Source organism: Triticum aestivum, chromosome 7A, assembly GCF_018294505.1.
Source record: "Triticum aestivum cultivar Chinese Spring chromosome 7A, IWGSC CS RefSeq v2.1, whole genome shotgun sequence".
In the NCBI taxonomy this organism is placed as follows: Eukaryota; Viridiplantae; Streptophyta; class Magnoliopsida; order Poales; family Poaceae; genus Triticum; species Triticum aestivum.
This window is the reverse complement of record NC_057812.1, coordinates 721,171,267-721,186,840: the sequence shown is the minus strand read 5'-3', so window position 1 is coordinate 721,186,840 and position 15,574 is coordinate 721,171,267. Positions and strand designations below refer to the sequence as shown.

Genomic DNA, 15,574 nt, shown 5'->3' with positions numbered 1-15,574 from the left:
TATGTCACTTCACAAAAAAAAAGATATGTCACTCGCAAAAAAGAATAGATATGTCAAGATTTCAAAATCAAAGTTATTTTAGCATTTTTCTATTAATGCATATCAATAGTTAAACATTTTCTTACACAACTAAGCAATAGAGATAATTAGAGGAATACTCCCTCCGTCTGAGTTTACTAGGCCTCTCAGCATCACAAGCATGTCCCTTTTTATAAGGCCTCGCTTTGGAAAGGTGCATGCATGCAACCATTTCACTCGTTGCATTGAAAGCCATTGTTGTTGGTACCATGGCTGGGAAATTAATACACTTTATGCATGCTTTTTTATTGGCTGCATGCATGTGAGAGAATGCATTGGGAGTGGAATGGAAGAATTAATGTAAGTAAATTACTATGTGTTTTGGTGTAAGAGAAGTTGTCTTTAGGCTAATAAACCCAAACGGAGGGAGTTCAACATTAGCATGGTAGAATCATCTCTGGTCACTGCAATAATGACGAGCCAGTTCTAATAGACATGTTATATTATAAGCTTTATTTGGTAGTCTATTAAAAATTCTCGGTAAACATACCAAAACCAATAATTAAAATGCCATTTAGTGGGGAAAAAAGACAGAACACAATTGATTAGATGAAGAAGAAAAGGAAGAGATAAAAACTCGGCCAAACTCTATAAAGATTGGTATGGCATGGGGGCATCACAAAATCCATTACGTTTTTTTGAGGGGAACAAAACCATTACTAACAGCACAATAAAACAAATTCAATAGATTCCGCAGATATTTCATCAAGGTATATATGGGCCACAATATTTTAGTTTGGACGATACATACGGGATAAGTATCATATTACTTTTTACATTAAATTTAAAAATTCCATGTGCCGAGGTACCTTACCAATAACGGTGACAAAATGCATATACCGTATACGCATTACGTATTTTGGCTATATGTCTGCCTCTTACCAACAACTCAATGCTAATATGGGCATAAAAGCACATAGAAAATCTTTGCGCGGGTCACCCCGCTAGTTCACTTCTATATAAAGAGCTCTTTTGTCGTAACACAAGCACGCAAGAGAAAGGGGGGCAGAAATCTTTGCAAGTTGCAACGACCTTATCACTTATCATCTTTGTTTGCATCAGGTTATTTCGTAGTATGCTTATCATGTTAGTATGCAGATCGATCGATGGGTTCAGAGAAGTTCCCAACCCCTGTGGCCGACCTGTGCGACGCGAACGCCTCACTGATCCTCGCCGGCGAGCTGCGCATCCTGGAGCCCGTCTTCCAGCCGTACGGTCAGTGCAGGTCCTTCTCGGGCCGGGTGGTCACCATGCGCGTCCTCGAGCACAACGCGGGCCTGCGCGCGCTCCTGGAGACCCCCGGCGAGGGCCACGTCCTGGTGCTCGACGGCGGTGGCAGCAAGCGGTGCGCGCTCATCGGCGGCACGCTGGCGGAGGTGGCGCGCGGCAGCGGCTGGGCGGGCGCTGTCGTGAACGGCTGCGTCCGCGACGTGGATGACGTGAACGGCTGCGCCATCGGCGTCCGCGCGCTCGCCAGCAACCCCCGCAAGCCCGGGAAGAGCAGCGCCACGGAGATGCACGTGGACGTCGACGTCGGCGGTGCCGTGGTCCGTGACGGGGAGTGGCTCTACGCGGACAGCGACGGCATCATTGTCTGCGACAGGGAGATCTACGGTTGATGTGATCGACCCCAACGTGGCTTATTCCACACAGTTTGTCTTCCGATGTCTGCCTCGCGTGTTCTCTCTAAGTTTGGTGGCGATATAGTTTTCTCTCTTCCATGGGGTGATTCTTCACGGGCCATCTAAAATGCTCCATAGTAAAAGTATTATTTCTTGTAAGATGTAATAATACCATGCACTGTTCTGTGCATTTCATTTCTCGTTCATGTCCACATCTTTCGCAACGTTTCTTTGTTTTTTTCTTTAAATTGAGCCTCGCGTATATTAGATCAATGGAAACATTGTGTACAATGGGATCTAAAGCAAGGTAACTAAATCCTCAGACACAATAAACTGCCCTAAAAAAAGGGTGACTGAAACTAAAAAAAGGGTGACTGAAACTGGTGCCGGCGGACCCAGGCAGAACCCGCGCCCTGGGGGGCGCTTGGGGAGCCGGCACAAGCGAAAAAGGCGCGTGGGCCCGCCCTGGCAGCGACCCGAGGGCCTTTTTCCGCCGCTTCTTGACGCTTTTCCCTCGCATCTCTTCCGCTCGCTCGCCTTCCTCCCGCCATTCCCTCCCTTTCTACCGCCAAACCCCCTCCAGCTTGCCTTCCAGTCGCCGCCATGCCGCCGAAGAAGTACGCCATGCCGCGCGCGGCGGCAACCACGACTGGCATGTGGCCCAGCCGAAGCAGAGGAAGCCGAGGGCGCCGCCATCGAAGCCACCGGGCATGTCGAGCGCCAAGTGGAGGGTGGAAGTTCAGCGACGCGACGCAGTCACCACCGACCGGCGGAACAGGGCCATTGCCAAGAAGGCCCGCGACAACGCGACGCGTGCGGCGACGTCTTCCTCATCGGTCGACCACGCGGGGATGATGAATCCACCCGTCGTCAGCCACGCCTAGTACGCCCCCTGGGGACAGCAAGGCGTCGGATCTCCATGGGGATCGTCGTCGCCCGGCTACGCCGACGGCGACGCGCACGGGGGGTTCAACCCAAACGTGACCTTCCCCCATGGCCACCCCGCGACGCGCATACCCTTGCCTGCCTTCGTCGGCGTGCAGTACCCTCCATACAACTACTCGCCGCCCGCCGCCTACGCGTCCACACCGACGCCCCATCTCCGCCATGGACCGCTGCCCTTCTCGCACCTCGGCGACACTGACGACACAGGAGCCGACATGGACGACATCATCGCGACAGGATCGACCGCGGCCGCCGCGTCTCCCGGGTTCGCCACCCAGGACGAGGTAGTGGATCTCAGCGGCGACATGGAGGCCGAGCTCGGCTACGTCTACGGTGAGGACATGCACGAAGCGCAGGAACCCGAGAAGGAGGAGGAGGACGAGGCGGAGGAGGAGGACGAGGAGGAGCCGGCTCCTGTTCCGACGAAGGGGCGCCAGAAGAAGAAGAAGCGGGCGGCTAGGTCAGGCGAACCGCGCATCAAGTGGACGTCCAAGGAGGAGGAATGCCTCGCCGAAGCATGGAAAGTTATCTGCCTCGACCCGACCACCGGCGTGAACCAGAGCTTGGAGACGTACTGGGACCGCATCAAGGCCGAGTTCGACGAGCGGAAGCTCGTCGACCCGTACTTCAAAGGCGTCTACATGTAGCACGGCTCCATGGCGATGGCGAACCATTGGGGGCGTATCCAGTTGGCATGCCACAAATGGCATGGAATCGTCGAGGAAGTCGCGGCTCGCCCAGAGAGCGGCGCCAGCGTTGAGGATCAGGTACGCACGCCGTTCGCCCGCATCTCTTCGTCGTCAACGCCCGCCGCCCGCCAACTGTTTGTTCCTCCGCGCAGCTGCTGCGTATGTTCACCATGTATCGACGCGACAACCAAGACGTCGACTTCAAGCACCTCCACGTCTACAAGCGCATTGACAAGTGCGAGAAGTGGGGGGAAGTCCGACATACCCTCGACAAGGCCAAGGAGACATACAAGCCGGACGCGACGACTCTGGGCGCGTCAGAGGGGCGGTCAGACGGCCACAAATTGGCAAAGAAGGGGAAAAACGCCAACGCGGCAACCGCGCGAGTGCAGGAGTCCATCGAGCATTGCCTCTCCGACGCCCAGGCCCGGGCCGTCCTACGTGAAGAGAAGACCGAGGCGCGGTGGTCGTCGCTGATGAAGAACAGCGCCATCAAGCTCGACCTGCTCCGGACGAACGTCGCCGCGAAGAAGAGGAACACCGACATGGCTTTACTGATGGGCGGGGCGGACATGCTCGAGAGCAACGACGAGCAGCTCAGGGCGTGGTACATGGCAGAGCGCGGCCTCATCCTAAACCAGATGCAGACGGCAACGCCGATGACGCCGACGACGCAAGCTCCCGCGCCCACGACCACACGGACGCCAAGCCCGAACGACGCCTCTACATCGCCGCCCAGCAGTGCTGAAGCCGCGCCGACACAGCCCAACACCGAAGCAGCTCCGACACCGCCGAGCCCGCGCACGCCGACTCCGCCAACGCCTGGAGCCGACCCCGCCGAGTGAATCATTGCGCACGCGAACTTGCGGCGTGCGGCGCTCTGTTTTCTGTAACGCCAGACTACATCCGATCGCCGGATTTGTGGCGTCTTTTGAGAGCGGGAACGACCAAGTTTAAATTTCCCGCATCCTGGGGCCGGCGCTTGGGGGCGTGACTGGGAGCTAGGTCGCCCCCAGGGGCCGAACTAGCGCCGGCACGCCACCAGGCCGCTCAATTTAGGCGCCCTGGGGGGCCGAACGGCTGGAGAACACCAACCGGTACTAAAGGTTTTTTTGATTTTTTTTTGAAAATTTTGGAAATTTTTTTGATTATTTTTTTTCGATTTTTGATTTTTCTGAATTATTTGGTGATTTAGTCTCTAATCACCTCTCTTAACTGCTCAAGTGTGGATCACTCATTCCAAATCATCTAACTTCCCGACCGGTCACCCATCCCTCTCACTACTCCAGCCCGAGCACGCTTAACTTTAGGGTTCTATTCTCCTTCGTTTCCAAGTCTGCATTTGTTGTTTTCCCGACAATAGTAAGATGTCAATCCTATTAACCCTCAGGAGTTTAGCTTGAGCATGAAGTCACACATTTTACTGTTTGAGTTTGAAACTATTATTCTAAAAAACAGTAATTATTTAGTAACACTAATATTTCTTTAATAAGTTTGACCATAGTTTGACCACAATTTGACCATAGTTTGACCAGATTTGACCAAAATTCAAAAAATTGAAATAATTATTTAGTAACACTAATATTCTTGAATAATTATGTAGTAACATTAATACTTCTTGAATAAGTAGTTTGACCAGATTTAACAAATTTTTTTAAAAAAACTTAAATTTGACCATATCTTTTTTTCGTTTTGGAATTTGAGGATTCTAAAAAATTGCAAACGGGCCCATAGGCCGTCTCCATCAGATGCGGATTTTCGTGCTGAATTTTTTGATATATTATACTTTTTTTCCGACATCGTATGCAAAAGTTATAGCTGTTTTACATTTTCCCTACACTTTTTTGCAAAACATGTCCAAATTTAAGTTTTCAAATTTTCCTAACTAGTAGATGTAGTAATATAACTACCTCTCGAAGGATTTTATTTTTTGAAGTTTTTATCAGTTTATTTTGATTTTTTCAGAACTGGGGGGGTGTAGAGTTTGAAAATTGCCCTATAGTGCCGGTTTGTGTCACAAACCGGTACTATAGGTCAGACCCCTTTAGTACCGGTTCGTGGCACAAACCGGTACTAAAGGTTAAAGGTGATCGTGGGGCCCTGGCCTGACGCCAGCCTGCCATCACCCCTTTAGTACCGGTTCGTGGCACGAACCGGTACTAAAGGTTCAACACGAACCGGCACTAATGGTACCATTAATGCCGGCTCAAATTCAAACCGGCACTAATGTGCTTCACGTTTGACCCTTTTTCTACTAGTGAAAGCAAGGTAACTAAATCCTCAGACACAATAAACTGCCCTAAAAAAAGGGTGACTGAAAGCAAGGTAACTAAATTCTCCGGTTTACGCCATTTCACATATCAGTATGTTTCTTACTCCATTGTATCTTGCATATCATCATGCGTGATTTATAAACCGGCCTTTCCTTTTCAGCTTGTTTGTTTCACAATGGCCAAACAATTCACTGCTTGCAACTGGGCTCGTTCCTGGGTTACTGAGACTCAGTTGAATGAGATGGTCAGCATTGGCTCCCTGCCTAAGAAAACTGAAATCAAATGGCGAGTTCCAGGAACAGAAAATCCTCCGACCCCAAGGCAGGGCGAGGTGGTGGTCTTTGTTGACCACATAAGCCATGGCTTCAAACCGCCAGGATCAAAGTTTTACCGGGATGTACTTGCCAATTTCCATCTCCACCCACAAGATATTGGGCCGAATTCAGTATCCAACCTATGCAACTTCCAAGTCTTCTATGAAGCATACTTACAAGAAGAACCGACTGCAGAACTGTTCCGGGATTTCTTTCACTTAAACCGGCGCACAGAGTTTGTAAATGGCCCGAACACAGAACTTGGTGGTGTCTCGATTCAAAAGCAGAAAGAAGTTGAATTTCCTCATGCCAAACATCATAGCCACCCAAAGGAATGGAACCAAACTTGGTTTTATTGCAGAGACACTTCGCCTGAAGACGAAAATCCCCTTCCAGGCTTTCGTGAGCACCGGCTTTCGAATACCCATCCGATGCCGCAACATTTGAGCTCCGCCGAAAGGGCGAAATATACCCCTCAACTCGCTAAACTCTGGGCCTTTATGGCCAATGGCTTAACAGGTGTGGATTTCGTGCGCTGTTGGATATCTTCGAGCATCTTGCCTCTAAGCCGGCGTCCCGGTTTAATGTGTGAATATATCGGTGAGGTTGACCACCCTCAACGCCATTGCAACCTTCAATTATTTGATGAAGAAGTTACTGAAGGTGTAAAGAAAATTCTGAATGAATCGGAACTGGCCTGTAGTCAAACCGGTCTGAGTCCCTTCTATGCCAAGAACAAACCGCCTGCTGTAAGCATTATACTTCCCTTTCATCTCTAATATTTTTAGCTTATGCAACCTGTAATCCTTCTTCTATGTATGTAGGGTGATGACCCCTTCTGGAAATGGAAAACCGTAGAGAAGGCGGCAAAGCCGACTGGGGATAAAGTGGTCAAACCATCCCACCCCAAAACCAAAGACGTAAAGCGGACATCAAAACGGAAAACGGCTGACCGGATCAACATGGAGCTTGATGATGACACTGATGATCCAGAAGTTGAGGTAGAACTTGACTCACTTAGCTCTCTTTTCATGCATCTCATTAACAATGATCTTCCTCAGGAGGACGTAGAGGCTAGTCAAGCTGATGATGTAGAGGTAATTACCCTTTCCTCCGGTTTAGACTCTATGCCAACACAAAAAACTCGCCAAGCAGTCCGGAAAGTAAGCTTTTCTCATCCTATTGCTCACTTGGATCCAACATTTATTTTGAGGACTCAGCAGGATGAAGCTCGCCGGACAACCCGACACAGTGGCCAGCATGTCACTTCAGCCGGTTTACCTGATACCCCGGTTCAGAAGCGCCGGTCTGAGGTCTCTCCTACTTCTGACCATTCTTACCCCAAGGCAGGTTATTTCAGACAGCCTCTTAATCCGCCCAATTCAAATTATCAGGTGACACCTCCTTCATTTTCTGGTGAATCGACAACAACTCAACTCCCCCCTTTGAAAACTGTGGCTGGGTAAGTTGTAAAAACTTTCCTTTCAACGCGTCATAAATCCTTTGAATAGTATGTTAATCCTCTTTTATTCTGTTTGCAGGGCCAAAGCCAGACCCAGCAAGAAAGCTCGGGTTACCAATCCGCCCGAAGACCCGATCGCTGAAGAAGAAGAACCAAGAGGTGAACCGGAACAAACTTGTGAACCGGAAGGCCCTCATCCTGAAGCTACTTCTGATAACCCGCCCCTTGAAGGCCAAAATACTGATGAGCCAACAGACGCTGAGCCTGCCGCGCCCGATGGTGAACCGGCAGAACCAAACCGGGCTAGTCCGATGAAAGATGCTGAAATTCCAATATCATCAACCAAAAACCCTGAAGGCCAAGGTGATGATGTTATTATTACTGGAATAGGCCATAGCTCTCTTGGCCATCCTGTAGTTTTGGCTCAACATAGTGCCAAAGAAGAGCAGACTGCTAGGGAAAAAGGCAAATGGAGCAGTGATTTGGCAAGTTATGCTCATCTCAACGGAGAGGAGCTTCACTCTGGCTTTTGAATTGCTTGCACGCAAACCGGGATTATGAAGCCGGTTTGGTAAATTTGATGAAGGAGCGATATGAGGTATTTTCTTCCTCCTTTGTATCTTGATTCATAGCCTGAAAATGCCAGCCCAAATAGCCCCTAAGGGCCGGGTTATAATGTGAATCATAACCCGGGTCTTCGTAGCACTTTAAACCACTGATAAGAACCAGATTTACCCTTTAGCAAATAGATAGCTTTCTGCCGCGTATCCCTCAAAGGCCGGTTTAACTCTAGCAAGTTAATCCGGGTTTTAATCCATGCATCCGTTTTTGAATCAACATACATTAGCCCCCAAGTGTCAAGGATAATGTTTACATTGTTCTGGAGACTTGTATAAACTGTAGCAATTTAGAGCAAATAAGCATTAGCCCCCAAGTACGAAGTGCATAACCTGTTATGCGGTTTGTACTTAGAATATGTACGTATCCTGTCATTTGATATATCTTCAATGTTTGCAGTCTGATATGAGGAATAAAGAGACCCAAATCATTGATTGGCAAAACAATGTGAAGTCCCAACAAGAAGAAGCCGCCAAAACCAAAGAGGAGCTGACGAAAGCCCTAGCCGCCATGGAAAAACTCAAAGAATCTTTCAACAATGACCGTGCTGAATGGGAGATCGAAAAATCCGGTTTAATAAAGAGTGCCGAAGACGCCAAGGCTGCCTTGAAACCGGTTGTAGAAGAACTGGCTGGTTTGAAACGACAAATTAACGCCATGACTTCTGCAATCTTTGGTAAGTGTGCCCTTTATGTATTTGGTATAACTTGTGGAACCTTATCTTTGATCAGAATGCTGATGTTAAACCGTGACAGGCACCCGGATTGCTCATCTTGGTACAGATATGCGCATGAAACTCAAAGCGGCATATACATCGGTTGAACAGCTGTACTCTGGGTCTCGACGGGCTATTTGCACAACAGCTTATAACAAACCGGCCCCAACTTTGATTAAAGAAACACTTGAGAAGTTGGCCATGTTACCAGTCCGTATTGCCGAATTGAAGAGGGCAGCTGCCAGGTCCGGAGCTTTAACCGCACTTATTCGAGCCAAAGCCTGGATTCCAGACCTTGAAGCGGATGATATCATTAAAGGATATCCAGGTGTGAAGGAAGATGGTTCAAACTTTGATAACGATAACCTCCGGCGGCTGACCAAGCAGATGCGGCCACTAGCCAGCAAACTGGCCGATGATACAGACTTGTCCCATTTTCAACCGGTTTATGATGCTGAAGGGAAAAGATAGCCAGCCGAGATCCATGAAGTTGAAGCATTTGTGCCTCCGATTCGTAAGCACACTTATGCTCCTGATATTAACCCCTCCTATCTTATCCATGAGGAAGCAGTATTTCAAGCTTTAACTGGAATCGATGGGTCGATGGTTGATTTCCAGCGTCTAGGGAGGGATGAAGAAGTGCCCGCACCAACTGACCCTCAACCATCAAACCGTCCCGATGAAGCGTCGTAAACCGGTCGCCGGTTTACTGGCCACTGTGTGTCGATCTTGTGAAAAACAATTATGCCATTGGAGCCGCTTTGAAAGCTTCTTGTAATAGGGTAGCCAAAACTCTATTATTTGCCATGCCATCGAGCATGTTTTATAACGCCTCATGACAACTTGTGCCACCCTTTGGGATATATTTATGCATAACCCATGATGAATTGTGTTTCTGGGTTCAACAACTTAAAAGTGTCTAGCGGTTTACCGCTAGATGGGTCAGTATATCCAGGAAGTGTATAGTACATAGATGAAATAATCAAAGTGTTTGTACAAAATCCAATATACATAACATACCTCCTTGGTTGACCAACGGTGTATACGGCAAAGGTGTTAATACCAATCCGAAACGTTGATAACCTCATCTCTGTACTGCCGGTCTATATATTAAACCAGACCGGGATAACTACCGGGTTTTCTTTATAACACTGGTGATTTAGTCAAACCAGACCGGGTCAATAAACACCGGTTTATAATGGATCATGTGCCAACAACTTGTAGTTGAAAAGCAAACCGGGTCAAGGACGCCGGTTTATCAAAAAATACTTATGAACTTCAACAAATAAAACTCAAAAAGGAAAATATGCAAGGCTTTTTACGAGCTGCCAGGCTCCAAATCGAGGCTTTTCATGGGCTGCCAGGCCTTTGAGTTAAACCATTTAACAAAGCCTTTTAAGATGGGCCTCCAATTAACCAATCATCGTTTTAACTTTGACAAGTTCAGGGTCTATAAAAGATTGACATGTCAAACGTTCGATGGGTCATGCCAGGATTACCTGGACAGGAGTGGCTTACTTGATGAAGGCAGGTTGACCCAGGGTTTTAGGTGAATACATCAGGCTTCCAAGCCGTGGCTTGATAGCCAATTACAAGCGTCCTTTCAAACTCTTTGTTGCTTTGCAAAAAGAGCCCCCAAGTAACTTTGTGAGCTGTGCTCAGTGTGTGCCCATGTTTGAGTCTGTGCTTTGTGCAACACTCTCTTTGTCTCCACATATTTTTCTTTTGTGGCCTAAATGCCTATGAAGAGGTGTAGCTATGGTGTGATAACAACCAAGCCCCCTAGTGATATCCCTTCGTGGTTTCAAAACCGATCAAGAGGTGTAGCTATAGTTCAAATATGACCAAGCCGCCTAGTGATTTTCTTTATATCCGTGCAACTGCTAAGACCGGTTTAATAAAAACTCCACTTTGTCAGTTAACTCGTATAACACACACAAGATGTAAAAAGAATAGATACCCCACTTATACTGGAGGCTCTGGTTTATTATATGATATATACACTGTCATAAATATGTACAGATGAAGAGGCTATGGCTTTAAGTATAGTAAGGCCGAAGGAGAGCTATGTTCCATGGCCGCTTGGTCTCCTCCTCCGATTGACGTGAGTCTTTATGCTCTCGAACATCAATGAGGTAGTAAGAACTGTTGTGCAGATTTTTGCTGACCACAAAGGGTCCTTCCCAAGATGGGGATAACTTGTGCATATCAGTCTGATCCTGGATGAGCCGGAGCACCAAATCGCCTTCTTGAAAGGTTCTGGTTTTAACCCGGCGGCTATGATAACGTCAGAGATCTTGTTGATAAATCACCGATCGTGCCGCTGCAAGATCACGCTCTTCATCCAACAGGTCCAGAGAATCCTGACGTGCCTTCTCATTATCAGCTTCAACATAAGCTGTCACACGGGGCGAGTCGTGACAGATGTCACTAGGAAGAACGGCCTCTGCTCCATAGACCATGAAGAAAGGTGTGTAGCCCGTAGACCTATTGGGTGTGGTGTTGATGCTCCATAAGGTAGCTCCTCAACCCAACAACCCGGTGTCCGCTTTAAGGGAACCATAAGCCTGGGTTTGATACCTCGTAGAATTTCCCGATTTGCCCTCTCTGCTTGACTATTAGACTGGCGGTGAGCCACCGATGCTAGATCAATCCGGATGTGCTCACGTTGACAAAATTCTTCCATCTCCCCTTTTGACAGGTTAGTACCATTATCAGTTATAATGCCGTGTGGAAAGCCAAACCGGAATATCACCTTTTTAATGAATTGAACCGCCGTGGCTGCATCACACTTGCTGACTGGCTCTGCCTCCACCCATTTGGTGAATTTATCAACTGCTACTAACAGATGGGTCTTTTTGTCCTTGGATCGCTTGAAGGGTCCAACCATATCAAGCCCCCAAGTTGCAAACGGCCACGTAATTGGAATCATCCGTAACTCTTGAGCTAGAATGTGCGCACGATAGGCAAATTTTTGACACCCGTCACATCTCTTGATTAAATCTTCCGCATCAGCATGTGCCGTCAACCAGTAAAAACCGTGGCGAAAAGCTTTAGCAACCAAAGACTTTGAACTGGAGTGGTGACCGCAGTCCCCTTCATGGATTTCTCTCAAAATCTCACAACCTTCTTGAGGAGAAACACAACGCTGAATTGCTCCTGAAACACTATAGCGGTGTAACTCCCTGTTGAGTATGGTCATGGACTTAGAACGCCGGATTATCTGTCGGGCCAACGTTTCATCGTCTGGTAACTCGCCCCGGTTCATGTAAGCCAGATAGGGGATTGTCCAATCTGGTATGGCATGCAGAGCTGCCACCAACTTAGCCTCCTGATCAGGAATAGCCAAATCTTCTTCGGTTGGCACCTTGACTGACGGATTATGCAATACATCAAGAAAGACATTGGGCGAGACCGGTTTACACTGGGAACCAAGATGACTTAAAGCGTCCGCCGCTTCATTCTTCCGCCAGTCTATATAGTCCACCTGATAACCCTTAAAGTGACCAGCCACTGTGCCCACCTCTCGCCGATCTGCAGCCATGAGTGGGTCCTTAGAATTCCAAGTGCCAGACACCTGCTGAGCCACTAGATCTGAATCGCCAAAGCACTTAACCCGGCTCAAATTCATCTCCTTAGCCATCCGAAGACCGTGGAGCAAAGCCTTATAATCAGCTGCATTGTTAGTACAAGGGAACAATAATCGGAGGACATAACAAAACTTGTCACCTCGTGGGGAAGTTAGTATGACTCCAGCCCCGAGCCCTCCAACTGTCTGGACCCATCAAAATGAATAGTCCAATACGTATTATCTGGTTTCTCTTCAGGTACCTGTAACTCCGTCCAATCATTGATGAAGTCCACGAGTGCCTGGGATTTGATCGATGTGCGGGGTATATATTTGAGCCCATGAGGTCCGAGCTCAATAGCCCACTTGGCAATCCGGCCAGTTGCTTCTCTGTTTTGAATGATATCACCCAGAGGAGCCGAACTGACCATTGTGATGGGATGGCCCTGAAAATAATGCTTAAGCTTCCGGCTTGCCATAAACACTCCATACACCAGCTTCTGCCAATGCGGATACCTCTGCTTTGACTCAAGGAGCACCTCGCTGATATAATAAACCGGCCATTGAACCGGATATTCCTTGCCAAGCTCCTTGCGCTCTACCACAATGGCTACGCTAACATCCCGGGCATTAGCAGCCACATATAGTAATAATGGCTCTTTATCAATCGGCGCTGCAAGCATGGGCGGTTCAGCTAGCTGCCTTTTCAGATCCTCGAACGCTTTATCAGCTGCCTCGCTCCAGACAAAGTTATCTGTTTTCTTGAGCATCAGATATAAGGGGATGGCCTTCTCTCCAAGGCAACTGATAAACCGGCTCAAGGCTGTAATCCGGCCGGCCAGACGTTGAACATCGTTGATACACGCCGGTTTAGCCAAGGATGTAATTGCTGCAATTTTTTCCGGATTAGCCTCAATGCCTCTGTTTGACACCAGAAAACCCAAGAGCTTGCCTTCCGGGACACCAAAGACACACTTCTCTGGATTGAGCATCATCTTGTAAACCCGGAGATTGTCAAAGGTTTCTCTCAAATCATCTATCAATGTCTCCTCCTTTCTGGACTTTACCACAATATCATCCACATATGCATGAACATTGTGCCCAATTTGCTTATGAAGGCAATTTTGAACACATCGCTGGTAAGTTGCCTGGGCACTCTTGAGTCCAAAAGGCATGGAAACATAGCAGAAGGCTCCAAAGGGAGCTATGAAAGCTGTCTTTTCCTGGTCCTTAACTGTCATCTTGATCTGATGATAACCAGAATACGCATCCAGAAAACACAAATGGTCACAACCTACCGTTGCCTCAATTATATGATCAATGCGAGGGAGAGCAAAGGGGTCTGCAGGGCAAGCTTTGTTTAAATCTGTGTAATCCACACACATACGCCAAGTGCTGTTTTTCTTAAGAACCAGCACCGGATTAGCCAACCACTCTGGATGAAAGACCTCTATAATAAACCCTGCGGCCAACAGACGGGCTACCTCTTCACCAATAGCCTTACGCCTTTCTTCATTGAAGCGGCGTAGAAACTGTCGGACCAGTTTAAACTTAGGATCAATGTTAAGTGTGTGCTCAGCGAGTTCCCTCAGTACACTTGGCATGTCAGATGGTTTCCATGCAAAGATGTCCCGATTCTCATGGATGAACTCGATGAGCACGCTTTCCTATTTGGGATCCAGGTTAGCGCTGATGCTGAACTGTTTGGATGAATCGCCAGGAACAAAGTCAACCATCTTAGTATTTGTGGCCGATTTAAACTTCAATGTCGGATCGTGTTCCGTAGTTGGCTTTTTCAAAGAAGTCCTGTCTGCCGGATCAACTTGCTCCTTATAGAATTTTAGCTCCTCCGTGGCACAAACCGACTCAGCATAAGCCGCATCACCTTCCTCACATTCCAAAGCGATCTTTCTGTTTCCATGTACTGTGATAGTCGCCTTATGACCTGACATTTTAAGTTGTAAATAAACATAACATGGCCTTGCCATGAATTTAGCATAACCGGCCGTCCAAACAAGGTGTGGTACAGACTTTTGATTTTTACCATCTCAAACATCAATGTTTCTGACCTTGAATCATAATCATCTCCAAAAGCCAGCTCTAAAGCTATCTTGCCAACATGATATGCAGACTTACCAGGCACCACACCATGAAAAACGGTATTTGACGGTTTAAGATTCTTATCTGTCAACCCCATATGACGGAATGTGTCATAATACAGAATGTTGATACTGCTTCCGCCATTCATGAGCACTTTAGTAAACTTGTATCCCCTGACTTGCGGGGCTACCACCAGGGCCAAGTGACCCGAATTATCAACCCTAGGTGGGTGATCCTCCCTACTCCACAAAATGGGTTGCTCAGACAAGCGTAAATACTAAGGCACTACCGGTTCAACAGAGTTTCCTGCCCTTTTGTGAAGTTTCTGATCACGCTTACACAAACTAGTGGTGAAAACATGATATTGCCAGCTATTTAGCTGATTGGGGTTGCTCTGGTAACCCGACTGCTGCTGTTGCTGCTGATTCCCACTAGTAGAAAAGGGGGCAAAGGTCCAGGCCGGGTCAGCCCATTAGTCCCGGTTCAGTCCAGAACCGGGACCAATGGGGGCATTGGACCCAGTTCATGAGCCCAGGGGGCCAGCCGGGCCACGTGGGCCATTGGTCCTGGTTCGTCTGGACCTTTTGGCCCCGGTTGGTGGGACGAACCGGGACCAATGGGCCTCGCTCCTGGCCCACCACCATTGGTCCCATTTGGTGGCTTGAACCGGGACCAAAGGCTCCCCTTTAGTCCCGGTTCATGCCACCAACCGGGACCAATGAGGTGCTTATATATATATATACCCCCTCGCGTAAGAGCAGAGCACACTGCTCTTTTTTTTCTGGCCGAGGGGGAGAGGGCTTGGTGGTGCTCTAGCTCACCTCCTATGCACACAAGGTGTTCGATGGAATGCCCGAGCCACACTACTTAAGCTTTCTCCTCTCCAAGCTCGACCTCCAAGCTCCATTTTCCTCAATATTTGTCTAGGTTTAGCGGTCCGTCATGCCCCGTCCCCGTCTTCACCGCCGTCGATCACCCACGCCGAGCTCATCGCCGGCACCCCCGTGGTGAGCCTCTTGTTCTTATCTTCTTTCTGAAAGGAAAAAATATTCTTACTTGTATGTTTACATAGATACTTGTATTATTTTCTTACTTTTATTATTGCACCTTATATAGTGCGATGGTTTTGGTATCCGCCCCCGTCGGCCCTCGTCCTGTCTATGATTCGGATGTGGTATATATATTATCCT

The 15,574-nt window shown here is 48.1% G+C and overlaps 1 protein-coding gene across 1 annotated transcript; it reads left to right on the top strand.

The window, feature by feature from the left end:
* Positions 1 to 1,092: 1,092 nt before the first annotated feature.
* Positions 1,093 to 1,860, top strand: LOC123147059 (putative 4-hydroxy-4-methyl-2-oxoglutarate aldolase 3). The gene has a single exon (XM_044566308.1). It carries the CDS (start codon positions 1,185 to 1,187, stop codon positions 1,695 to 1,697), a length of 513 nt encoding a protein of 170 aa, XP_044422243.1. The 5' UTR covers positions 1,093 to 1,184; the 3' UTR covers positions 1,698 to 1,860.
* Positions 1,861 to 15,574: the final 13,714 nt, after the last annotated feature.